This window comes from Trachemys scripta, chromosome 8, assembly GCF_013100865.1.
Source record: "Trachemys scripta elegans isolate TJP31775 chromosome 8, CAS_Tse_1.0, whole genome shotgun sequence".
NCBI classification, from domain to species: Eukaryota; Metazoa; Chordata; order Testudines; family Emydidae; genus Trachemys; species Trachemys scripta.
The window spans coordinates 77,623,509-77,651,447 of NC_048305.1; the positions used below are offsets into that span (position 1 = coordinate 77,623,509).

Here is a 27,939-nt window from a genome sequence, read left to right on the forward strand (position 1 = left end):
TTTCAGTGTCCAGGGCGCCAGTATAGGGCTTCATGAGCCAGGGCATTAGCGGGTAGGCTGGGTCCCCGAGGATGACTATAGGCATCTCCACATCCCCAACAGTTATTTTGTGGTCCGGGAAGTAAATACCTTGTTGCAGCCGTCTAAACAGACCAGAGTTCCTGAAAACACGAGCGTCATGAACCTTGCCCGGCCATCCCACGTAGATGTTGGTAAAACGTCCCCTGTGGTCCACCAGTGCTTGCAGCACCATGGAAAAATAGCCCTTTCGGTTAATGTACTGGGTGGCTTGGTGGTCCGGTGCCAGAATAGGGATGTGAGTTCCATCTATGGCCCCACCGCAGTTTGGGAATCCCATCGCTGCGAAGCCATCTATGATCGCCTCCACGTTTCCCAGGGTCACTACCTTTGGCAGCAGTACATCAACGATTGCCTTGGCTACTTGCATCACAACAACCCCCACGGTAGATTTGCCCACCCCGAACTGGTTCGCGACTGACCGGTAGCTGTCTGGCGTTGCAAGCTTCCAGAGGGCTATGGCCACTCGCTTCTGTACACTCAGTGCAGCTCGCAACCGGGTGTCATTGCGCTTCAGGGCAGGGGACAGCAACTCACAAAGTTCCAGGAAAGTTCCCTTCCGCATGCGAAAGTTTCGCAGCCACTGGGATTCATCCCAGACCTGCAGCACTATGCGGTCCCACCACTCAGTGCTTGTTTCCCGTGCCCAGAATCGCCGTTCCACGGCATCAACATGACCCATTGCCATCGTGATGTCCTCGGCGCTGGGTCCCCTGCTTTCTGAGAGGTCTGTGCTACTCTCAGACTTCAGGACATCACCGCGGTGCCGTAGCCTCCTCGCCTGACTTTTCTGCATCTGCCTCAGGGAAAGGTGTATGATAAGCTGCGAGGCGTTGAGAGCGGCCACAACTGCAGCGATGGTCGCAGCGTGCTCCATGCTCGCAGTGCTGTGGCATCCGCGCTGTCAATGACTGGAAAAGTGCGCGAACTGATTTCCCGCCGGCGCTTTCAGGGAGGGAGGGCGGGAGTGATGGACGGATGACGACAGTTACCCAAAAGCACCCTCGACACATTTTGTTACCCAGAAGGCATTGCCGGCTACACCCAGAATTCCAATGGGCAGAGGGGACTGCGGGAACTGTGGGATAGCTGACCACAGTGCACTGCTTCGAATGTCGACGCTTTCACCGTTAGTGTGGACTCACAAAGTCGAATTACTGTCCTTAGTGTGGACACAGACGTTCGACTTTGCAATATCGATTCCAAAAATTCGATGCAAGTAAATTCGAACTACTCTCGTAGTGTAGACAAGGCCTAGGGAATATGGAATTAGGCACATAGGAAAAGGCAAGTGGAGTAGAGAAAGGGGAAACAATACTGAGGCTTAGAGCTGCCATTTTTTTCAAGCTTTGTCAAGTCTCTTAAAATTTAACAAATCTGCTAATATAAATATAACAAATATATAGATTTCTGTGAGAAACTGGGTTCCTAGGGTATAGTATGAGTTAAATTTTACTAATCCCTTAGACTGATGATACAAAATAATACAACAGTGGAATTTTGGCTTCTGACCTTAGAAACAAGAGTTTTAGTACCTTACACAATTCAATAGTTTATAATTGCCTATCAAAATGTAATAGTAAATAACCATAGTGCCATATCTGTATTTGAAGATAGCAGATTTGCAGCATAACAAATGTAATAGTGATTAGAAATGCCAATTATTTCTACAGCTTATGTTGAGATGTCCCCAAGATAGCTGTTTTTATGTCCGCATATGAGCTTTCTGAGTAATTGGGATGAATGAGTGATTAGACATAGCCTCACAACAGCAATAAAACATGGCACAGATTACTCCATGTGAATCTCAGTGCTTGTGAAAGGGCAACTTCTCCAGGGCAGAGTCTATTAAGGTAACGCCACATAGTTCAGGGCGGATCTGTGTTACCCAGGGTTCTCTCAACCCAAAGCTTGGGAGTAACAACTCTTTGCAACTCAAGTCAGGAACAAATCAAAGGGGGACATAGTGCATCCATCTGATTAAAGCGTGGCACAAACGCAAAATGCTTTCATCCAAACTTACTATTCCATTAGATTTCAAGCTCCCACATCTGCAAAAGGGTTGGAGCACCCGCAAGGAATAGTGACCCACAGTCTGCGGGGGTCTTGAGTGGTCGAACGACAGGGTGCAAATGGTCAGCGACCTGCCTGGTGCTGGGGATTCCAAGAGCGGTCCAGAAGGTCAGACCCCAATCCCCCAGCCCGCTCTACTCCTTTTATGTTAGTACCGGCTACACTTACTGCACCAACATGTCAATCAAATAAAAACCATGAGGCAGCCACTTAAACCGTTAGTCCCGCAGCTGTATTTCCACACGACAGTCCAACAACAGCCTCCAGAGGCGGGACAAAGTGAGCGTCAGACCCAGAGCCGGGCTGAGGGAGAGCGCGTGACGCCAGCCGGCGCCCCGCCCCGCCCCTAGTCATTGCCCCACAGACGGGCACCGCCTCCAGGGGCTCAAGTTGAAGCAGCTGAATGCGAACTCTTTCGTTTTGTCCCTTCGCGCGGCCCGTACTGACGACCTGGCAGAGCCCCGCCCCCCGTGGCGGAGGATATATAAGGGAGTGCGCTGCGTACTGTTGACCTGGCCCTGTTCAGAGACAGCACTACCTGGGACGAGGCAGGAAGGAAAGAACGAACATGGCGTCTACCAGCCGGTGAGTGGAGCGAGCGGTGTTGTGGTCGTCGTCGTCGTGGTGGTGGTGGTGGTGGGTGGTAATAAAGTGTCTGACGGGAGCCCGGGAGCGGGCGTGTGCGGCGATTCCGGACTATCTGCCGGGGAGAGAAAATGGCCGCGTCTTCCCCCACGTTCAGCTCCTGGGACAGCAACGCTGATGGGTCCCCCCGCCCCACCTGCTTGGTTCCTGCTCGTCAGTCCCGCTCCCTTTCCCCGCCTCGGACCCCTTCGCTTCTCCCCCGGCCCCCTTTCCCCCTCCCTGTCCCTGCGGGGGGAAGAGGGGCCCGGCCTCGGCCTGCGCCAACCACCCCCTTCCTTCCTTGTGCGGCGGGGGGCGCTTTGATTTTCCTCTCGCTTTGGTGCCCCATCTCCGTTCCCTGTCCCATTCCTGACGGTCCTTCCATTTCTGGTTTCTTCTTCTCCCCCCACCCCATTCCCCCCTCTTCCCTGACTACTTGTGGCGGCGATGAGCGTTTGTCTAGAAAGGCTCATGGTCTGGTCTTGGCCAGGGTGACTGGTTCTGCCTGAACTCTAGTTTCAAACGTTTTTGTAAAGCCCGGAGTCCGTAAGTAATGGGGTGACATGTAGGCTAGTGACGGGATCTGCTGCTGCTAACATCTCGTAAATATTAAAATAGGAAGTCTGCGATCTCCAGCACGGGGTTCTCAAGCTTCATTGCACCGTGGCCACCTTCTGACAACAAAAATTACTATATGACCACAGGAGTGGGTACTGACTGAGCCTGCTGTGTCCCGCAACCCCAGGTGGGAGGGCCAAATCCTGAACCCTGCTGGGGGCAAAAATCAAAGCCCAATCTGCCTCTCCCCCTTCAAGTTTTCAGAGGAGAGGAAGGTGTATGTGAGGGTCTCTGCTTGGCATAGTGGTGTTGGCACTGACCTGCAGGTTAAGTAGCCTGCAAAGGTGAGTCAAGGGTGGAGGTGGTGCTCCCTTCCTGAGCCCTGCTGCTCTGCCCTCCCCACCCCCACCTGTTCCTCTGGGTGCACCTACCCCATTTTGAAAACCTCTGCTTTATAGTGCTTTTTAAAAAGTTTAATTTACATCCTTGATGGTTTGAATAAAGATGCATTCTGGTCCAAAACCAAGGCCTGCTAGAAACTGGATAGTCTGTTACCCCTTTGTTGCTGTATAAAACTCCTGTGCAGGTTAAATCAGGCCTTTACACATCTTGTATTTTAGTGTAAATGGAGGAGTTGCCACAGTATGTCTGGATGCTTATTCTGTTTCTTCTAAATTTTCCCAGTAAAAAGCCCCTTTCAGACTTTTCAGGGCTTACTATAGAAAGATGTTTACAACCCCCTTCAGTTTCCTTTCTTGTTTTTTTGGGGAAAAGAGTATTTCTTCACACAGTGCTTTAGGGAGACTCATTGTCAGGGGATATTGTGAAGGCCAAAAGTATAACTGAGTTCAAAAAAGAATTAGAATAATTCAGAATAACTTAATGGAGGATAGATCCATTAATGGCTATTAGGCAAGAAGGTCAGGGACGTAACCCCATGCTCTGGGTATCCCTGAATCTCCAACTGCCAGAAGCTGGGCCTGGACAACAGGATGCATCACTTGCTAATTTTCCTCTTCTATTCATTCCCTCTGAAGTATCTATCCACTGTCTTGAAGACCGGATACTGGGCTAAATGGACCATTAGTCTGACCCAGTATGGCTTTCTTACGTTAAAAGCTCTTCCATTCCACACCCCATACAATTCGTTGTTAGGTAACATTCCATCATCCCCAATTTTCCTTGTCATGATCATGTGGTGTAGATAGGCCCCTGTTTCGGCCCAGATTAGCAGCACTGAAAACTATATCTAATTACTCTTTTTTGGGTTCCTGTCACAATTTCCCCTTTTTGACATCAGCAGATGTTAGTGATTGAATGGACCCAGTGCCTGAACTATCCTTTATGAGTGAACAGTGTTCTTTCAAATTAGGTACTGTGATGGGACAGCAGAGTGAATCTACTTCCCCTCTGTATCTGCTTTAAATTTAGTGAACATTTTCCAGGGTTATCACAACTTCTAGCAGCAGTGAAATAAATGCCATGCTTTAATAAATGGCCATGAATTTTATTGAACTATTGCAGTGTACAGGACATATAAACTTCAGGGGGAATAATGTATATGTCCAGAGAAATGGGCAGATTTTACACTGACATGCTGCTGATAAAAGATATTGTCAGAAACTGCTGTTCTGCTTTGTGGATCTGGATTCAGTTTACCTTTTATTTAATATGCAGTCAGCCTTATGAATATGGGATGCCTATTTAAATGCTCCACATGGCAGAGAGTTGTTGCTTACAGACCAACACCCCTTTTGTGAGCTCTCTGAAACGGTTTCTTCATATCATTTTGTTTTGTATTAAAAATGTGATGCAGCTGGAATCTGTTGAATGTCTTCAATAAAATTTACTTATTTTAGTTCTTGCTGCTTTAGTATGTGCTTCTGTGAATTGCTGCTGCTTTATTATCTTACTAAAATTATTTAATGTAAAGATTTCCCGACTAGCAAGTTATGCTTTAATTTTAATTACTTTATATTTTAATCTGGTTAAAACTGTTTTTTTTTTAAATTTATTGATCAAGTTGATTTTTTTTTCTAAAACAGTAAAGAATGCACTGCTCACTAAAGGAATAGCCTAATTGGATTAAAAAAAAGTCTAGCCAAATGAAGGAGTGGATATTTAGAATGACATGGTCACCACTAACTTTTGGTAGGCATTTATTTAGCAGGAATGGATTTTCTGGTAGACTAGTAATTCAACTTTTTTTTTTTTTTTAATTAGAGCACTTTATTCAAAGGAGGTAGCCTTTTTTTATTTTAGATGGCAAGATGTTTCAGAGTTCTAATTTCCATAAATCCTAGGCTACCAAATTGTTCTCTGTCCTAAATTACACAGCTCACTTGTGCTGTATGTTAAAAATAGCATTAAGGGCATGTGGCTTGAAGTTTTCTTCCATATAGTAGTTTTAAATTGCTTTTCTCTAACTTAATCTTTTTCTGGAAATAAACTTTGTTTGAAATATTTTGAATGCTGTGTTCAATCTTTTTCTTTTAGTTTGGATGTGCTTCCCAGAGTGACATGTCCAAACCATCCAGATTCCATTTTAGTGGAAGATTATAGAGCTGGAGACATGATCTGTCCTGAATGTGGACTAGTAGTGGGTAAGTAGTTATTCAAGTTGTTGTGACTCACTCTCAAAATGGAGATCAACTATCTGAAGAAGTAATTTGTTTTTTCTCATGGTTGATGTGTAAGAAATTAGCACCGAATAGATATTTTTACTTTTCTAAAAAGAATCTACCATTTTGAAGAGGCAGTGTTCTGGTAATGGCGACACATGTAAATTGGGATATATATTTAAACATGATATAAAATAAAGCATGGAAACTTGGATTTCAGATGTGATTACCAGCTAGTTAGATCTAACAAAAGGAATTTGATTAATGTATTGTTTTCAAAATACTTTGAAAATGTTGGTACAAAGGAATGCAGTAATTGCTATATTGAATCAGACCAGTGTGTCATCTAGTTCAGTCTCATGTCTCCGGTAGTGACCAGTACCACTTTTTTTCAAAGGAAAGGGCAAGAAACCCTGAAGGTAGTTACGGAATAACCTGCTCATAAGAAGTTTCTTGCTGATTCCCATTTAGGTTGGCTTCTTCCCTGAAAGAAGCTTTATATCCCTTCCAAAACTTAGTAAACTTTTAAATCCTCCGTGTTCTAACTTTGGTTATTCTTATCCAAACAAATGCCCACTCCTTTTTAATCCTGTGAAGTGCTTTGCCTCAGTGGTATTTTGTGACAGTAATTTTTATGGCTAATATTTTATGATGTATGGAAAAAGTATGTGTTTATTGGGGGATGTCCCAGACAATTGGAAAATGGCAACTATAGTGCCCATATTTAAAAAAGAGAAGAAAGAGAACCCGGGGAACTACGAATCAGTCAACCTCACTTCAGTCCCTGGCAGAGTCATGGTGCCAGATCCTCAAGGAATCCATTTTGAAGGACTTGGAGAGGAAGGTGATTAGGAACAGTCAACATGGATTCACCAAGGGCAAGTCATGCCTGACCAACCTGATTGCCTTCTATGATGAGATAACTGGCTCTGTGGATATGGGAAAAGCGGTGGAAGTGATACATCTTGACTTTAGCAAAGCTTTTGATATGGTCTCCCACAGTATTCTTGCCAGCAAGTTAAAGCGTGGATTGGATGAATAGACTATAAGGTGCATAGAAAGCTGGTTAGATTGTCTGGATCAATGGATAGTGATCAGCAGCTTGATGTCTAATTAGCAGCCAGTATCAAGCGGAGTGCCCCAGGGTTCGGTCCTGGGGCTGGTTTTGTTCCACATCTTTATTAATGATCTGGATGATGGGATTAATTGCACCCTCAGCAAGTTAGTAGATGACACTAAACTGGGGGGAGAGGTAGATACGATGGAGGGTAGGGTTAGGATCCAGAGTGACCTAGACAAATTGGAGGATTGGGCCAAAAGAAATCTGATGTGGTTCAACAAGGACAAGTGCAGAGTTCTGCACTTAGGAAGGAAGAATCCCATGCACTGCTACAGGCTGGGGACCAACTGGCTAAGCAGCAGTTCTGCAGAGAAGGACCGGGAGATTACAATGGACGAGAAGCTGGATAAGTCATCAGTGTGCCCTTCTTGCCAAGAAGGCCAATGGCATATTGGCCTGTATTAATAGGCGCATTGCCAGCAGATCGAGGGAAGTGATTATTCCCCTCTATTCGGCACTGGTGAGGCTACACCTGGAGTATTGCTTCCAGTTTTGGTCTCTTCACTACAGAAGGGTTGTGGACAAATTGGAGGGCAACAAAAATGATTAGGGGGCTGGGGCACATGACTTATGAGGAGAGGCTGAGGGAACTGGAGTTATTTAGTCTGCAGAAGAGAAGAGTGGGGGGTGGGATTTGATAGCCTTCAATTACCTGAAAAAGGGGGGGAGGGTTCCAAAGAGGATGGAGCTAGGCTCTTAGTGGTGGCAGCTGACAGAACAAGAATCAGTGGTCTCAAGTTGCAGTGGGGGAGGTCTAGGTTGGATATTAGGAAACACGATTTCACTAGGAGGGTGGTGAGGCACTGGAGTGGGTTACCTAGGGAGGTGGTGGAATCTCCATCCTTAAAGGTTTTTAAGGCCCAGCTTGACACAGCCTTGGTGTTGGTCCTGCTTTGAGCAGGGGATTGGATTAGATGACCTCCTGAGGTCTCTTCTAACCATGATATTCTATCAGTCTTAAATGTGTCATCAGTCACTTTCACTGAAGTTGCGTGAATAGAAATGTTCTGTATATATCTTTCATTACCCTATACATTTTTATACCTCATACCTCTCTTCCGTAAGGTAAACAGTACCATTCTTTTCCATCTCTTCATATGACTTTTTTCCATGCCTTTAATCACTCTTAGTCTGTCTCTGAACCCCATGTATGTCAGCTATATCCTTCTTGAGAAAGAGTGACCAGACGAACACTATTCCAAGAGAGGGCATTCAATTTTCTATATTCTTATCCCATTCTTTTAGCATCATAACATTATTATTTTTTACTGCTGTCACACATTGAGTTAAAGGTCTTCATTAAGTGCCAAAATCTCTTTCCAGAATTATAACTAACTCAGAAATAATGCTTTAAGGGAAGTGTGGTAAACAGGACCTATTGTACACTCTTCTAATGAAAAGCAAACTGATTTTAATTCTCAATTAAATTACTGTGGAAATTCTGTTTTAAGTCCACTGTATATTAACTGATCTAGACACCCTTTTTAAAATGTCTTTAATGCCTACAAACCCAAATAAACAGTGTCCATTTAATTAAATGGGTCTAGTTGAAGTATTGTTAATTCTGAAGGTTTGGATGTAATTCTTGGCTAATTTGGTGTTGAACATGTTGAACACCTAATATTCCTTTTTTTTAAATATGTCATTTGCCTTCTGGTTTGTAGCCTAATAAATAGTATTTCCAAGTCTGTGTGAATTTGTATGTAATGTTGAATAATGTATGAACCAGGCTGAAGCTGTTCCTTGGATTATTCTAACAGACATAAAATACTATCTTAGTGGTATAACCTTAGTTATAGGTTGATGTCAGCCACCTTGTGTTTGCCTATAGGGAAAAAGGACGAGTGCAGCTGACATAGTTTCACAAATAAGTGCACCAACTGTAAGTTTCAAATTTATCAGAAGTAAATATTGAAAGCCCGTTTCTTGGATTTGCCCTCTCGTTTCCCGTTAGTGAGATGTTTGCTTTTGGGATTCAGTTTGGCCTGCTTTAATTTTAAATTAACAGCTTGAATTATTTCTTTGTAATTCTAAAGCAGGGGGTTCTCAAACTTCATTGCACCATGACCCCTTTCTGACAACAGAAGCCTGAACCTGCCCAAGCCCCACTGCCCTAGGTGGAGGGGCCAAAGCCCGAGCCCCACTGCTCTGGGTAGGCGGGCCAAATCTGAAGCTCAAGGGGGCCTGCAACCTGAATTCTGCTGCTCAGAGCTGAAGCCCTCGGGCTTTGGCCCTGGGTAGTGGGGCGCAGACTTCAGCCCCCAACCCCTGCAAGTCTAAGCCAGCTCTGGTGACGCTATTTCAAAGGAGGTCATGACCCACAGTTTGAGAACTGCTGTTCTAAAGCAACAAGAATTTTGTGGCCAGGGATTTAACAAAATACTATGTTAACACAGGGGTTCTCAACCTTTTTCTTTGAGGCCCCCCACACCCCCAAAAACCTGCTATTAAAAACTCCATGGCCCACCTGTGTCCCAATAAGTGGTTTTCTGCATATAAGTCTGGGTTGGTGTTAAGGGATAGTAGGCAGGGCAGTTGTCCAGGGCCCCATGGCACAGGGAGCACAGTGAAGCTAAGCTCAGGCTTCTGCTTCAGCCCCAGGCTTCAGCCCCATGCAGTGGGACTCCAGCTTTCTGCCCTGGGCCCCCGGATGTCTAACACTGGTGCTGCTTGGTGGACCTGTGAAACCTGCTCGCGGTCCCCCAGGGGGCCCTGGACCCCTGGTTGAGAACCACTGTGTTAACACAAGCTTAACTGCTGGTTGAGTCATATTGTGGAGTGGTTGAGGGCTTCTGGCATGCACAAAATGAACTTAAATCTTCTGGTCTTCTGTTACTGGGAAAACATGCTTTTTTTCCTTCACAGGTAGAGTTCTAAGCTTTCAACAGTATTGAGGTGTGGGGTTTTTTGTATGGATTCAGTGTTAAAAGGATCTAGCATTTACATTTATTGTGCAAAATAGTGAACTTAGTTTTTCTTATTTGGACTGCCCTTTTTAGCCGTTCAGTTTTCCTGCATGTGTTGAAGTCTTTACTTTGGGTTTATATCAGTTTGCTTGGAAAAGTAAGTGTATTAATTAAATGAAAGTTAAAGAAAACTAAACAAACTAGAGAGATCACCAGACTGGAGAAATAATAGTGTGAACATTTATCATAACTTCCCTTCTATTAGCCTCTAAAGGAATTTAAGTGAAGTATCAGGATAGCAAACCCATAAATAAACTCAAATCTTGGTTCCTGTACTTGATAAGTATGCAGAGTCTGGAAACTTTAAAAGTGTGGAGTCAAAATCTTCCATTCAGGCCACAGAGCTGCTCTGTCTGCACTGCTATAGACTTAAGGATGAAATAGCCTCCACAAGACATGCATTCCCTCTATATGAGAAGCTGTAGTTGAGCCTGCTATTGGAGCCACAAAGTCTCACCAAACCAATGTAGATTAAGACTAATATGGAGCACGGCTGAATGGTGAGCAATCTTTGTTGGTTTCTTATTCCCTGTACAGTAGAAATGGTAATTTCAGTTGCCCATTGCACCTGTGTGTGTGCAAAGCGCAGGCTGAGGATTGGTAAGAATTTCTTTATAGTAGGTCAGAAAAGTAAATAAGCCTCCTGTAAGAAAGTGGTGAATTCAGTTTAAAACACCATTTCTATACTTCAGCATAGAACCAGATTTTTGCCTTTGTGTCCAACTACATTTGTGAAGTATATAATAAAATACATTTGTGTATAATTTGCTTTTTGGAAAGATGAGACCAGGCGATACATAAAAAAACACATTGGTAATGAAATCCTTTTTGAGTGAATGTCAGATTGCCATTTTTCTTAACTCACTACTTTAGCTGTTAGGAATGTCAAAAGGTGTATTTTTTGTTTAATTACAAAACAGAAGTTGGCCTGGAATAAAATACCTGTAACACATTGGTTCCTGAAACCTGAAAAGTCTGACTTCCTTGATTTTTTTTTTTTTTTTTTTTTTTTTTTTGTTCAACTTGGACAAAATCAGAAAATCAGTACTGTAATTCAGGTGACAGATTATATATCCCCATAGCCTCTGGTTGAGAGGGAAAGAGGGAGAAAAGGGAAAGGTGGAGGGAGGAATGGGGGGAGTTGGGAAAGCTGGAGAAATGCACATGTCACTTATTCTTCACATCATTATTTTTGCCTTTGTGTACTGCAGGAAATGCATATCCCTTTTTTCATAGAAGGTAACTAAGAAATGTTGGTAGTGATTTGATTGGCACTGTTCTGTGTCACTACTTGAAACAGTGCTTTATCTATGGGAAACTGCTGTTGGAGATGTTGTTGTCTTTTCAATGGGATTTTAAACAGATCTTGACTACTTTTAAGGCTGAGGATTCTTTTGAACCACTTGTAAAAGCTGAGGTTTTGCCCTTAGTGTCCTGGTAAAATTCAGTTTGCTTACAGTCCCATTTTCATTGCACAGTAGTTGTCACTTTGTGTCCTAAAAGTTGGTATGCATTGTTAAAACAGCTTTCACTTACTTTGTAGTGGTAATTTGTAGTGAATGAAGGTCTTAAACTGCTTGAAAGTGGTATTATTATATGTTAATTTATTCAAGCAAGGACTCGCCTTCAGCTCCTCACTACCCTTCCTTTTACTTTGGCCCACTACTGCTCTTGCCTTTCCTTTCCTTGCTGCTCAGGAACTGTTACTCAGCTGCTAATGTTCAGCCCCTCTAGCTCTCAATTAAGAGTGATTATGTGCCAAAATTGCAGCTATCAGTGAGATTTGTGTGTTAATGCTAGAGTCTCAATCTGGATTGACCAAAACCTGAAATGCTATGGGGATATGATCAGGTTAGGCCCCAGATCTGTTAGAATTTTATTTGTGAAATGCAGGAATTCCCCTAAGTTCATCTGCACTACTATTGCCAAAAAATCAACTAAGCCACTTTTTTGTAGGATGTACAGTACAATGATGTGTTGTGCTTTATGTGCTGGTTCAGTAGATGCTCATGAATGCAGCTCTCAGAGTTGAGATCATCTCCTGAAGAAAAAGTGGCTGTTAATTTCAAGTTTGTTTCAAACACTGACCACAGGGCAATAAGGGAGGCTGGGATAGGGCTGAAAAACATCATGCTCAGCAGCATTGACCTGCCAGTAAGTGCAGAGTGTGGCTACAATTGCTGAGTGGGAGTGAAGTAGAGAGTACAGAGCTGCCTTTGGGATAAAGGACAAGGTGGAGCCTAGCAGCTAGTTAGACGGGAGAGGCCTATGTGAAGTCAGCCACATACTTAATGCATTGGGCGAAAGGGACCATGGACCTGCTGAGCATACCTGAACCCCAGTTTTAATATATGGGCTGTTAATATTCTGATCAGAAGTCTCTCTGGTGACTAGGAAGAGTGAGATTGTGGGTTATGTCTACACTGCAATTAGACACTTGTAGCTGGCACAGGCCAGCCACCTCAGGCACATGGGGCTCAGGCTAAAGGAATGTTGAATTGTTTTGGAGATGTTTGGGCTCAAGGTAGGAGACCATCTCATAGTGTGGGGTCCTAGAGCCCAGGCTCTAGGCTGAGCCTGAACATCTACACCACAATTAAACAGCCCCTTAGCCTGCATCAGCTGGCATGTCAGCTGCAGGTTTTTAATTGCAGTATAGACCTACCCTGGATCTTATCTTTCCATCTGCAGTCAGGTGGCTCAAAGACAGTTGCCAGAAAGGCAAACAGTTTAATTTTTCTAACTAGGTGAAGGTGGCAGTGTAGCAGCTTTTAGAGTTCTTTTAAGCCCTATGTTAAGGAAACTAGTATTCCTGTTAACTCTGATATTTTAAGTGAAAAATAGTGGTTATTTTTCTATTCCTTGAAAACTTTGATTCTCGTATTTCAATGTCTGTTCCTATTGCAGAGTTATTAAATTTGCCATAAAGATGAGAAAAATGCAATAAGATAAATTAGAAGTGATGCAAGAACAGTGCTAAAAGTGTGTAGGTTGTAGTGAGGTCCTTAATTGACAAGCTCCTCATGCCTGCTCTCTGAGCAGTAAAGCTTCTTTACAGACTCCGTGTAAGGAAGCTGCATGCAATACAGTTAATCTTGTGGGTCTCTTTAGGACACAGGAGAGAACCAGTGTCTAGTTCAAATTAGTCATCTTTGCTTTCCACCTTCACTAGATCAGCAGTGAAAGAAGGTGACCTAAACATTACCACCTTTCCATTTCAAACGGTGGTTCATTAGATGTAGTCCTGGTATTCTAGCCTCTTCAGCTATCATCTTTATGCTTAATGTTCATTTCATGTTTTCCTTGAACTTGTCACTCTAGCGTATCGTTTTTTTAAGCTTCTTCAATGGATGTATAGTGCCCGAAGACAGAAGACCAAAATAATTTCCTTCGTTAGTCTCTTTGGATAAAGGAGAAAAGTCTTATTCTTCAGGTAGTAAAAAAAAAAAAAAAAATCCCGAGGCACTTAACCTGGATCCAAAGCTTCAAAGTTGGTAACTGCCCATATAAATTGAACAGATGTTTATTAGCTATATCTTGTCTGTCAGTTTAGGCAGTTATTTCATGTAATTTTCATTTGTCTAGGGTTTCCGTTACAGTATGAGCTGTAAGTGGCCTACTGTCTTCATTTAGATTATAATTTCTATACTTCTACAAACTTGGATTTGATTAACATTAGCACATCTTTTGCATGAAATATAAATCTGTGGCACCATAGGACTTCATGGTTACCACTATATTCCATGTCAAGACTGGAATTTCAATGACAATCGGATAGAACTCAAGTCCTCATTTCAAGAATTAAGGTTCCTATAATATGAGAGAGGGAAAATTCCTTTCACTATTGTTAGTATAGTCTATGTCTGAGAAACATTTGAGCAGCTCTGATTTTCATTTAGTAGAGGGCAGTTATAGGCACTTCACTTGTAATGTTTGTTCATTGTATGTGTATAATATCATATGAAAAATCTGTTCCACTTTAAAGGTTTCCTTGTCAAAACTGCAAACATCTAAAATTTGAAATGCCAAATCTAAATTTTACTTACTGGTGATGGAGAACCGAGCATTAGTGATAAACAGCTATTGACTCTTAAAGAAAGCAGGGAAAAGCTTTGGTTCAAAGTTTCCTAGCCCAAGCCATTAACAAAGGAAGTGTTCCTTGTCAAAAGTGTCATTGGAAACTTAATATCATCATCTGTTACAGAAATGTACATTAATTATGAAGAATGCTGATACTTCTAAACATACTGAATGAAGTTAACCTTTGCATGAACATATGGTCATTAACTTGTGTAGGATGTGTGAATAGCAAGCCCTTTTATTAGGCACTTTGGTCGGTATTTCAAAAATGTTTAAGTTGAAGAACCAATTTTTTTTCTTTTACTTAAACTTAAAGTCTGAACAAGTAGAGCATGAGTGCCAAACAATTTTTTTGATTCAAAATGACATTGTGTGAGACGGGGGAAATATGGTGTATAGTTGAACCCTGGATAGACCACTGGCAGTGGGAAAAGGGCTCGCCATAACCTTGTTCTTTAATTAAAACTTTCCCTATACAGTTTATTATTTTGAAGACTTTTGCCTGAGAGTGAAGCATGAGGACACCTTTCCAACATACTCCCTCCTGAAGGAAATGAAGAGTCTGAGAGCTTGACTTGCTTTTATGACTCAAATATAAAATACTCAAGATAAAAATCGGTAGTTTTCAAACATGGGTTTTTTATTTAAATCAAAAAACTCTAAACATTTTGTGTTTAAAAATCTATTTAAATTAAATTTGAAATAGGACAAATTATGTTGAAGCCTAAATTTACTATAATAACTTTTTTATTTAAATTAAATTAAGTGGCGCACATTTGCTGCCAAAGTATTTTTGAGTCAATCCACTGAACTGGTGGAAGACACTGGTGAAGCACTTGGGACCAGTTTAAAGTGCTACCATCTATTGACAGCAATAGCCTCTTCTGCAGATGCAGAGAGAATATTTCTTCATTTCATTCAGTTTAATGACTAGATCATTCAAAGTTGAGAAAAGGATTGGGAAAATAAACTATCTAAATCAAGATTTCTGACTTGATTTAAATTAAAATCTGATTTAAATTGCTTTTATTTAAATCATTCCATTCTGAAACAGCTCGTTTGGAGTCAAGTATTGGGTTAGTGTTTCATAGTGAGCCAGTACACCTTACTGACCTGTTTCAACAGATGTGTTCTTATCAGGTCAGTAAGGAATGGTTAATTTAACTGGTGGCACTTAAGATTAAAGTGAGTGTTCTTCCATTTAAGATATCAAGTGAACTATTTCAGTCTTACTAGACTTAAACCACCAGAAACCCCCCCCCCCCACCCAGCTCTCCAGTTCTACCTGTATCTGAGCTTTTTGATTGGTTGTAGTGATGTTTACTCTTCGAAGTGGGATTCTTGTCTAATCTAGCATAAACAGAGGTAGATATCTTATGTATACATATGACATGCTTGTACTTGGTCTAAAAGTATTTTAGGTTTGAGTGTGTAAAGTTGCATTTTTTTTTGAGGTAATCATTTTGCATACTTGCAAGTACTGAAATTTCTAATAGATCTTTCATACAGGATTGTTAGTTACCTGTAGGTAGAGCCTCTGTTAAGAGGGACTGCCATTTAACATATTTTCTCAAAGGGAGTACTATTGTGAAAAAGATTGCCAGAATATATTGATGTGTTCAGAAGTCACTGGTTGGTTTTCATTCGGTTTTTTGCTTGATACTGCAAGATCATGGCTCTTAAAAAGAGCAATAATTTCAATGATCACTAGATGGCAGCACATTTCTTAATTAACTATAGGAACAAAATTAACTTTAATAGGATTTTAAAATGGTTCTGTACTGTATTTACAGTACTCTTGTAAAATACAAATTTTACTGATAATTGCACATATTTAAGACTAAAGTGCTGAAGTCTATAAGGTGTACTTTCTTTTGGATGCAAATTTATAGCTTCCCTTAAAGCACATCAAGAGTGAAAATGCACCTAAAAACAAATTGCAGTATTTCCACAAGGGGAAACTTTAGAGACTATTTCAAGGTGCAGTATGACTAGTAAACTGTGAATCTGTTACTTTAGGTTCTAATTTTAATCCTGTTGATCTTTATTTTGCTTAAGCATTTCCAGTTTAAGCTATGCTTTCTTTGTATTACAAATAAGATTAAAAACCCATTTTTCGAATGGAAAACAAGCAATAAACATGCATACCATTTCACATAAGGTATTACAGATGGGAGTGTACATTTACTATAAAGTAGTTGGCAGCATTCCTTTAAGGTGTATAATTGCAGATAAAACGTTCTCAACACTAAGTTTTGTTGCTACAAAAATGTTTTCTTCATTGAGAAGTCATGTTTACTATCAGTTTTTTGTAAGACTTCAGTACATATAGTTGTGACAGACATTTCTTAAATCCTAAAAAGAAAAATGTGAAGTATTTTAATTTTAGATGCTGACTTGAATAGACTGCTGGATTCCTGTAGTATTTCCTCCACTGCATTTGTCAATTGTGGAAAAAGGCAAATGTTAGTCTGTTTTCTGTTTTGAATTCTACTAAATGAGCTTTTCAGATTGGGTAATGTAAAATCAAAGTGGAGTTCACTGTCTGAATTTGTTTGTCTAACTTCAACATTTGGGTAATACTTTTAAAATGTAGCTGCATACCAGAAGACCTGTTTACAGAATGGAGAAAAAGAAATGTTCAGGCAAAGAGTGTATTCATTTGTCCCATAAGATACTTCATTAAATTAGTCTAGTAATGGCCTTCCTTGAGAACGGACCCTATCTACTGAGGATTTCCAAAAAGGGGAGAAAGTACATAGTTAGTTGTCTTACCGACAAAAGTTAAATGGATTTTAACCCTTCAGAGTGCCTATCACTGCCCCCAGCTGGCATTACAGCAGTATGTATTAATGGGTTTTGGGATTCTGCATAAAATGGGAGAGAAGGAAATGTATACCCTCCCCTGTATTGTACATACTCTTCCACTACTTATGACAGTTGCAGTAAATAGTTATAACCCATTTAAATCGTCACTATGCAGAAATTTAAAAATAAATTTCAAGATTTCAAAAGTGCTGACTCACTATTTCCAAAACATTGGTGCTAGTAATGAGGTGCCATTTTACAGATGCTTCCAAACAAGGAAGTTCTTTTGGTAGGATTAGACCTAGGAATTTCAGCTCAGTATTTGGATGCATGCCTCAGGAAAATTCAGTTCTAAATTCTGTTGCTTTACACTGTGGTTTCTTTTTAAACATACAACTTGTATTAAAACTTTGAAGTTGTCTGCTTTTATCATTTTATTCAAGGGTCACACTTAATTTTGTGGGCCTCAATCTCATCAGATTTTTAAAACAGCAGCTTTATTCATTTTTAAAAAATAATTTTTTTAGCAATTTGTGGTTAAATTGGTAATTAGCTACTTGTAAGAGTACATATTTTTCTTGCTAATGGAAAAAGTAAGAAATTTGTATACTGCATCTAAATACATATACCACCTTATATTCAGTCATTGTTCTAGTTAATCCTTTTTTACTATATTGGCATAGTAATTTTGGTCTTCTGTTTGTAATATTTTGTGAAAACAGGCAGTGATATAATGCTTTTTTTCATTAGCACAGGAATGGCTCATAACTCAAGGGGCAGATCTTTGAGTGAGTCATTTAGGTCATTCCCATTTGTGTGGAAAATTATTACATCATTGCCCTGTACTCAGTGTTCTATTTATACCATGCCAATACTTTTAAGTACATTTTGCTTTTTTTAGATGCAGTAAACAGTATTTGGGGAGGTTGTCTTGAAGTGAAGTTATTACTAGGCCATAGAAGGAGCACTACTTAAATATTTACAGAGTTCAGGAGCCAGAGGAGCATGCTGTCTGCTAATTTGAGTTGGGAAGATGTGAGTAGTGGAAAGGATGGATATCTGCTTTCCTTGCACCATACATGCTATATTTTCTTAATCATCTACCGCTATATTTTTAAATGCAGTTCTGGTTCATGCTGATGGTTTTTATATTCTTTGGTTTGTGTCAAAGTAATTAAGCATCCAGGGTGGATTTGATTTAAATCACTAGTCAGGAAGACTCGATTTAATCATGGATTTCTTCATAAAAGTGCATTCTTATAGATTGTTATAACCTTAATACATATTCTTCACAACTCAGATGTAGGTTTCATTTTTAGAAGGTACACACTATACATTTTTAAAGTGATTTATTTTGAAAACTTTTCAGATTAATTTTGCAGCTACACCTCTATCCTGATATAACAGGGTATAATCAGGTTTGTTTAAAATTGTTTAACTAAAATATTAAAAAAAAGTCAGCCAGGTCAACATGAGAAACTAAAATATTGACTTCTGCAGCTAACTCAGTCGTCTTCATCTTCATTTTCCTGTTTGTTCATAATCTGGAAAAGAAAAACAAGCTTTTCTACTTTTTCAGGTCCCAAATAATTTCTCAATTTGGAATGAATTATTCCAAAGGAAGAAAAATATTCTTTCTACACCAGCTGAAGAAGCTACTGCTGTTAAAAGTGAGATTATCACTTCAACAGTCTCTGAATCCAGTTGTGTGAATTTCTTTAAAACATAATCAGCAAACTTATGTTTCTTGAATGGTTCTTATTCCCAACTGGGTCGCTTTTACAGCCTACTGTCTTTATAGGCTTTCCTTTCTAGAGAGAGAATGGTATGGTAGATCTCAAATCAATGAGGGCTACGCTCAAAGACCTCAAGATTTCTGAAATATGCTGCTCAAAACAGTTTCGCTTTTGTTTCTGCCTGTCCCTCCTTTCTCACTTCTTCTCCTTGTCCAGATCTACTCCGCCCCAACAACCTTCTATTCATTGAGCTTTTTGAAACTTCTCACTTTTAGAGAGGACAATAGGGTTGAGGTCTGTTATTTCTCACCCCTCTATATATTTAAAAACATTTTTGCTGTTAAGCATGTTCTCTGGAGACCCAAACCCCCAATTGAGAACCTCAAAACTAAGCATCTCTGATGGTATTTTCTAGACTAGTCCCATTGGGTAGATAGAAAGATTAACCTAAATCTATACAGAAGCCCCTGGAACCTCATAAAATGGGGTCCCTAATTCATGAACTATTGGAACTTGTTTACAAAACTTTTCTTGAACATTATATGAATATATTGTCTCATACTATAAAATTAGAATTTATAATCCCTATTCCATGATGAGATCTTTGAGCTATGATAGGTTTTTTCCTCACAGCATTTAATCAAAACTGATTTAAATCCATTTTTTATTTTTTTTTAAAAAATCATTGATTTTTATCTACCCTGTAAGTATCAAGGTGATGCATGGGTATGAATATAGTTAAGACAGACAGCTACCTATTGGGTTGAACAGCTAAATAGGCTTATGCTATGTTGGTAAGGGAGATATTTCACTAATAATTATTCAGTATTATCTAAAGATGTTTGTCTCAAGTTGATTAGCTTAATGAACTTCAGACATGCTCCTCATGATCTTCATGAAGACAATGTTCCCTTTGCAAAAATTCATAGGAAAATTTTTTGTAGTTGGGCCTATGTCCATTATTCACACATTTCTTCCAAAAGGTCTTTCTGAGGGAAGTTTATGCTTTATAACTTGGCAAACTATTACTACCTCATAGTACCAATGTCTGTCTTGCTATTAGTTGCTTATGGTTATCACCATTCTATTTGAATCCTTACCTAATGACACAATAATTGCATTTCCTTATGCTAGTCTTGCTAACAAGCCTGCTTTTGAGGGTCTGAGCACTGTTCATCATGACTGATGATGAATCTAAAAATCAGACTCCAGTTTATACTAATCAGATTTCCATAATGGAAATCTGATCATGCACTCTAATTTATATTCTAGATAATACTTAGCACTGCCTCTGTGCAGGGGACTGAACTAGATGACCTGTAGCGTTCCCTTCCATTCCTACAGTTTGATTCTATTCAGATTTTTGCAGACATTCCCTTGACTTGGACATTAAAATTCTCCAGAAGGACACTGTTCTAGAATCTTTCCTCAGATTTAGTTACTTGCATCAGTGTTACTGCATTGTAGTTTTTTTTCTAATTAAAAAAGAGAGAGAACTGAGCTACTTCCCAGGTCTTACTGGGTTATATCTATTGAATTTCTCCTTTTCTTATATGCTCGTGTTTTCAAATCTGGCTTGGTGATTAGTCCAGGAGGCGATTGGGACAGACAATGGAGTGGAGCAATAGGGGTGGGAAAAGCTGTTAGGAAGGGACAACCACAATGTTCCTCATTACCATTTGTTCCCTAAACATGATGCGGGTATAGAAATCCAAAAGTGTATCTGAAGCAGACAGTCCAGTCTCAGAACATGGGTTTAGCTCTTTCTTCTTAGTCTGAATTAACACTGATAACTTAAATCACATAAATAACATAAATATTCACACCCCCCCCCCCCCCCCCGTGATGCTGCCAGATGTTAGATTAAGCAGGGTTAGACTGGGTCAGGATTTAGGTGGGAGAATACTAAGGAACATAATTGATGCTGCAAGAAGTGGTGGTGATGGTCTAGTTAGGTGACACACTTCCTTTCAAGTTAGTATTTAATCAATGCCTTAGAAAGCCCACAGGGAGCAATAGGCTTCTGTACAGCCGCCTTGAAATGAAGGTCTTAATTCCTTTTGGTCATTAAAGATCCCACGGCAGTCTGTAAGAGTAGGAAAGTTAACCCTGTGTATCCTAGTTAAATTCCTACATAGGTAATTATATTCTCCCTACTTAAATCCTTCCGGCAGTTTCAGTTGCACTTTTTTATTTCCTGCCCCTCTCGTGTTTTGCCGAGTTAAATAGCTACTGCACACTATCCCAGAAGTGACTGTTCCAGTGGTGGATGACGGGATCCCTAGTTATAGCTGATACCTCAGAGGGTTGCCGTCTGCATAGTGAGGCTTAATGTTTGCAAAATACTTTGAGGCAATGTGTTACAGTAATGCAAATTATTACTTTTTATGAATTCAGGTGACCGGGTCATAGATGTAGGGTCAGAGTGGAGAACTTTCAGCAATGATAAAGCAACAAAAGACCCATCTCGAGTTGGAGACACCCAGAATCCTCTCTTGAGTGATGGGGATTTAACTACAATGATTGGCAAGGTAACATTTTAAAATACAAATGTTTAACATGTTTAATAAAATTTTGTTAAGTACATATTTATATGGCAACAAGAAACCTATGCAGAGATTTGAATGCCATAAAAATAAAATGTTTGGTATGAACTGAATTCATCACAATAACTACTTGTTATGGTCCAGATTTGGCAGTCTCCCCATCTGTGTGTAGGGAGGGGGTAGTAGGAAGGAATACTTGACTAATCGAACCTTCTAGATGAGAAGTAAATCTCCTTGATAGTGTTGCAGGACTACTTGCATTGCTTTTCCATTGCTGCTGCTGAGGAAAATGCAGTTACACAGCAGTCCTTTTTCTATCCCTAAGGAATCATACGTAGATTTGGAATTGCAGAATTTTTCACAGTTGGAATATACCAGAAAAGCCTGAAAATACTTTGAGGCATCAGTTAAAATTCTGTACTCAAAATAGTCTGTTTCATGAGAAATTTTGTATCAAATATAATATTCAAGATGAGAGAGAGCATTCCTGATGGACCATACATGCAGTTATAGCTAACTGTTCTTTTGGTATAACAGTGTTAAAAATACAAATTTGGAATTCTTTCCTAGTTCCTGAATGTTCCAACAGTGTTTATTTGTAGTGTACATTATTTCTGACTGGCTTAATGTACCGTTATCCTGCTGCATTGTACATGTGTAGGATTGTAAAACTGGTCAGATGGCAATTTAGTACCAGTTTTAGAAAGAAGTGTGACCCATGTAAAAGTTTGCTACTTGTTTTGATACTGTAAACAGTTTTCCATACTTCATGCCCTGACGTGCATTTTGCATTGTGAAATCCCATTTTATTCAGTGAAAAGTTTCCCACATAGATAGTGCTGGTTGACCTTCTGACTAAAATCTGCGATCCATCTTCCTCCAGCACACTTAATACATTTCATGAGCTCCTAACTAGAACAATGAAAAAGTTTCAGTTCAAGATTGTTTTTTTTTTTTTTTTTTTTTTTTTTAAATAAAACTTAACGATGTGATAGGTGAGCCTGTTGTCTTAGGAAAGGTGTTCCATACTAGGTTGAATTTAATTGACAGGCAATTGTAATTATCACTACCAAAGGAAATCTAACTTGCAATGATACAGTGAAAACTAAGAACTTCTGTAACTAAAGCTTGGTATTCCTTCTTTAGAGACTACAAAATCTGAGTCCAGTAGAGAGTTAATTATGGGCGCTTGTCACAGGAGAGGTGTCTTACAATGGTCAGATCAATGTTATAGAATCAAGAGCACCTGGGATGAGGGGTGGTTGGTCCACCTCTTTCTCCTGTGTGGCTCAAAATAGAAAATAATCGTGCACTGAGTCTGAAGTTTCCTCAGATGTTTGAGTTGCAGCGGTTTCTCAAGTTCCCCAAAAGCCTGAAACCAGGAGGTAATCAAGTTTCTTCTTGCACATGAAGATAAATTTCTATTTTTATGATTATTTCTACCTTGTTGTGGATAGAGAACACTTGTATTCTCTCTGGAATGATGAGTTCTGCCTTAGCACCCAAAAATGTCTGAGCAAGTTAAGTTGTGCGCTACCCACGATGAATTATTTGAAGGTGTTAGCAAGGGAAGATTGCTGATCATTCAGAAAAATTTGAATTTGTCCATAATTTAAAGAATTGTTCTTTACTTTGGGAGCAATCTCATTTCAGTATGAAAGGAGTTAATAGTGAAGGGGACTCATCACACAGACATACAGAGTCAAAAATTAATTGAATGGCCTGCAATAAAGTTTACTACAACAGCTGGTTTTCAGGCATTTGAAGGCAAGAAGAGGCAATAGGTGCAATGTTTTGGATTTGTGTAACTAAATCACTGTTCTTCCCTGACATTCTGTAGTATATGTGCACGTTGCAATACATCACTCCCATCGAAGGTGGAAAACTGATTGCTTCTTGAAATGTTCCAAATAAGTATTCTCCTGTTATGCATCCAGGCACAACTCTAATAAAGAGCAAGGTGCTTCCAAGAGAGCCATCTGACATAAGCTGTGTGGCACCAGAGATATTGGTTAATTCAAGACGAATTACAGTGTAATCATTTTTCCTTCCTTTAGAAGGCAGTTGTTCTTGGGCATCTTCAGCCATGTTGTTAATCAGACATGCATTGTTTGACAAAGGTGCTGTTTTCAATTTGGTGTTCCCTTCAAGTCTTTTAACTTTTGAAACCATCTGTATTGGGCAGGAATGATAAGATTTTTCACAATGGCAAGCACCTTATGCTTATGTAAATTGTAGAGACCTGGGGGCGGAAATGCATACAGGGAGTATGCATTGACATTGCCAAGTTGAGTAATTTTTTTCTTAAATTTTTCTCAGTTTTTCTTGGAGTGAGGGTGGGAATCCTTAGTGTGTTTTTTGTTTTCGTTGCAGGCATAGATGTTTGGTTTCTGAATATGGCAACAACATAAAATACTTGATGTTCTATGCAAGCAGCATACCACAAATTGGTTTTGGATCAATCATTATGAATTGATTCAGCATTTGACTTTGGATTGCCACCTTTTCATGTGAGCCATCGTTGGAACAACTTGTCACCGTCCTAATCCTAAAACTTCATCTTTCCAATCTACCATTCAGCCAAAAATGAGCTGCAGCACAGACCGAGTGACACTCAAGCATTAGTTGTGTGAGGATTAGCACTGCCCTTGGGCTTTAGCAATTGTAATGGGTGCATCCAGTGTTCCAGTTAAGCAATATGGCTTGTGCTCATTACACAAAACCTCCATTATACTATTGTGTACAAGGTATCTAGGCATGCTTACAAAGGCCTAGGTTTAATAATGCTTTATTAGCAGAAGCGCTAGCAAATTGTGCTAGTCTACAATGAACCAGTGGGGATGTCGAACTTCAACAGTAAGGTTGTTTAAAGGGACAAATTACCTGTTATGTATCCGTATTTTCTTTTAGATTGAAATTTTTTTGCAAGGTCTCCTGATAACCCTTCTCCCAAATCTTCTGATTTTCCTAGGAATTGAGATTCATGGTAGTATAGTTATTACCCGTGCAGTTTGGAAGGCTGTTTGATTTTGAGATTTTCACTTGTGTATTTTATGTAATTGTTCTAACAAAGTCTTGAAATAGAATTTTATAAACCTGGACAATTACTTCTTGAAATATTAAGTATGGAATCAAATTCAAGTTTTTTAACAATAAAATTATACTTTTTCAGGGCACAGGTGCAGCAAGTTTTGATGAATTTGGAAATTCAAAGTACCAGAATCGCAGGACTATGAGCAGCTCTGATCGAGCAATGATGAATGCTTTTAGAGAAATTACTAACATGGCAGACAGAATCAACCTTCCCAGAAATATAGTTGTAAGTTCATGTCTACCATCCTTAAATTGTTCTGGCATTGACTTAGTTAGCATAATATAATGAGCACATGAATTTTTGATATTGCTGCTAATTAAATGGCCTAGAGTTAATTAAATTTAGTCTTCTTGCTTTAAAGGATCGAACAAATAATTTATTCAAGCAAGTGTATGAGCAGAAGAGCCTGAAGGGGAGAAGTAATGATGCCATTGCTTCTGCTTGTCTCTATATAGCCTGTAGACAAGAAGGTGTTCCTAGAACATTTAAAGGTAAGTTTTCAGTTGTACAGATTAGATATTTATTTATTTGATAAGTTTAGCTAGTATTATAGCAGTATGTTGGTAGTATCCGGAAATGGGGCTAATGTTAATTTCAGTAATAGGCTACATTTGATTTTGATTATTTTAATTACTTAATTAGTAGTACTAATTAGGATTTTCCTATATGCAGCCCATTACTTCAAATGGACTATTGGGCTTAGCTATCTTGGAAGTTAACTGTATTAAGGATATTCCTGAGTTACTATTTAAGATTATTCAGAATGACATTTGAATACCAATAGTGGTATCTAAAAGGTGTTGCCTGACGGGCATTGCAGGGATTGTTCCATCTAAATTTGAACCAACAGCACCATGACTGAATGGAACACATTTTTTGTGCATCACATTATCCTCTTATAAGATAGTCAGTCAGACTCAATGGGCATTTGCAGAACTGTTAGCAGTGGATTTGCATGATTTGAAAATTGCCTAATTTAACATTAATACTTCTACCACATTGTAAAATTATCAACTGTTTATGGTGGTGGCCTGCTTTTTGACAATTCTTTTATAGAGAGGGGGCTGAAAAATACAACATATGGAGAAATTTACTTGCTTAAATTGTAAAACAGACATAGCTAAGCCTACATTTTAATTCTTTCTTTGTTTAGAAATATGTGCAGTGTCCAGGATTTCAAAAAAAGAAATAGGTCGGTGTTTTAAGCTTATTTTGAAGGCTCTGGAAACCAGTGTGGATTTGATCACAACTGGTGATTTCATGTCAAGATTTTGTTCAAATCTGGGTCTTCCTAAACAAGTACAGATGGCAGCGACACACATAGCACGTAAAGCTGTGGAATTAGACTTGGTTCCTGGGAGGAGTCCGATCTCTGTAGCAGCTGCAGCTATTTATATGGCGTCACAAGCCTCAGCAGAGAAAAGGACCCAGAAAGGTAAATCTTCACAATACATCTTTCCTACATATTTCCTGTTGCAATAATGGATTAGTTTAAGGCAAAAAAGAAAATCTGTTTCACTGAAGTCTACAAGAGCTTCATAAGCCACCAGTTCATGGGTGGACAGTGAGACCACAACAACTGGCATTTTTCTCATGAAGCTTGAAATATAAAAGAAAGTTAAGCACCATTTAGCTGTTCAGTTCCACAAATTGACTTCCAGTTTGGGTGGTTTAGTAATTGGAATGTTTAAATTATGCTAGTTTGAGTGTACAGCCACTGTTTGCCCAACCAAGCATTTGTCCACTTACAGCCTGCTTTTCTGAAATATTCAGAATGTAAACGTGGTGGTGTTATATCACTATTGTAATTATAAACTATTCTGGCAGCTGGGGTGGGCTGGAGATTGCATCTTGGCTATGCCATTTTCCTCCCACCCCAAATCATCTGTGTTCAGAACTGCAAGGGAGGATGGCTCTAGGCTAAAATGGTTTTGCACAAAGTCTAAAAGTAGCCTTAGTGGAACCAGAATCTGGTCTTTGGTATTCACTGTTACAGCTTCACTGTGCCCTGTTCACAGGTAAGAAAGGACAGCTGCTTTGAGATTGGGAATATTCATAAATCAAAAACACTTCACAATTTCTAATTAACCTGATAAAACTGGAGTTGGGAGTGCTAATGGGTTGTGGAATCTTCTAATTCAGAACTATGAAGAACTGACAGTTGTCAAAATTGAAATGAGGAGTTGGTCTGAGGCTAGTTCCTAGTGGACAAGAGCTTCTCTTGGGTAAAGAAATCTCAATCTCTCTGACCTTCTGTTGGCCTCCAACAGCTGTAACCTTGGCTTTGTCCTTTCCCCAGAACTATTCATCCCACCCCTCATGTCTGCAAATCTTTCATCAGCTCTGTAATATTTCCTGTATCTACCACTGCCTACACTTCAGCTCTGTGCTATGCCTTTGTCTCTCACAACTCTTGTGTGGTCTTCAGACTCTAGAATGCAGCTTGCCTATCTTTCACATACACAAGTAGAAATGACATTCCTCTGCACTCCCCCATATCTTCAAACAATTCCACAGGCCTTCATTTACTTCATGATTAAGTTCAAAATTACCATCCTTATTTAATTCATACATGAACTAGTTCCTGCATACCTCAAACTGTTTCCTTCCCTTACTTCCTCTGCTTGTCCTAACACTAGCTGCTTCTATAATTTCCTCTGTTGGGGAGTGATTTCTCCCATCTCTTCATTTAGATTCATTGCAGATCTTAGCCCAAAAGAAAGTATTTTCTTCCTTACCTTTACCTCTAGTTGCTTCTGGTATTTTTAACTCTAATAGTGGTTCTGATCAAATGCAGAACTCAGGAACTTGATAACAAAATGGCTTATAAAATGGTGTTTGAGTAAACAAAGCAAGAGAAAATGGTTAATCATGCTTAATTTGCTTCTATTCCTTTCCCTAGAAATAGGAGATATTGCTGGTGTTGCTGATGTTACAATCCGACAATCTTATAGACTTATCTATCCACGAGCTCCAGATCTCTTCCCAGTAGACTTCAAATTTGACACCCCTGTGGACAAACTACCGCAGCTGTAAAATTGCTAAGTTACATTTAATTTCTAAAGAACATTTGATTTTTGCCTATAAAAGGATGTGTATATATATAGTGTTGCTACTGAGCCTTCATATTGTGGAACTGGAGGAGGATATGAAAATCAAACTGCTGGAACACAGCACACATTCCAAGGGTAAACAAAATAATTGTGTGGCATTTTGTATGTATATATTAGTGGAAGTAAATATTTAATGACTGTTGGAACAAGTTAAATTTCATATTATACTTTAGATTTCTTTTGTAGGGAATCTAGTAAAATGTATTTTGGAAAACAATTGAAATTATGTAATTCCCAAATAAACTTTTCCAAAACATTTACTGGCTTGCATATTTCAGTAGAATGTGATGTAGTTGGAGTAGTATAAGATTAAACATAATCTGGCAGATCTTAGTACTAAGATGGGTCCTATCAAGGATACTTTCACACTCACTTTCTTGGCAATTTTTAATCTCTAGTGTAGTTTTAATATTTGTAGTTAGCTGCAATTTACAGTATGGTAGATTAATCCACAGTGCAAACAGTTGCCCAAAAGCAGCTTGAATATTTGCACAACTGCTGCTGAAGGTTTCTGAACTTGTT

At 39.5% G+C, this 27,939-nt stretch overlaps 1 protein-coding gene across 1 annotated transcript; it reads left to right on the forward strand.

The window, feature by feature from the left end:
• Window positions 1-2,583: 2,583 nt before the first annotated feature.
• GTF2B (general transcription factor IIB) lies at window positions 2,584-27,459 on the forward strand. The gene is made up of 7 exons (XM_034779356.1): window positions 2,584-2,736; window positions 5,830-5,936; window positions 21,062-21,195; window positions 24,383-24,529; window positions 24,666-24,795; window positions 25,458-25,739; window positions 27,207-27,459. Exons 1-7 carry the CDS (start codon window positions 2,720-2,722, stop codon window positions 27,338-27,340), a joined length of 951 nt encoding a protein of 316 aa, XP_034635247.1. The 5' UTR covers window positions 2,584-2,719; the 3' UTR covers window positions 27,341-27,459.
• The last annotated feature ends 480 nt before the right edge of the window (window positions 27,460-27,939 follow it).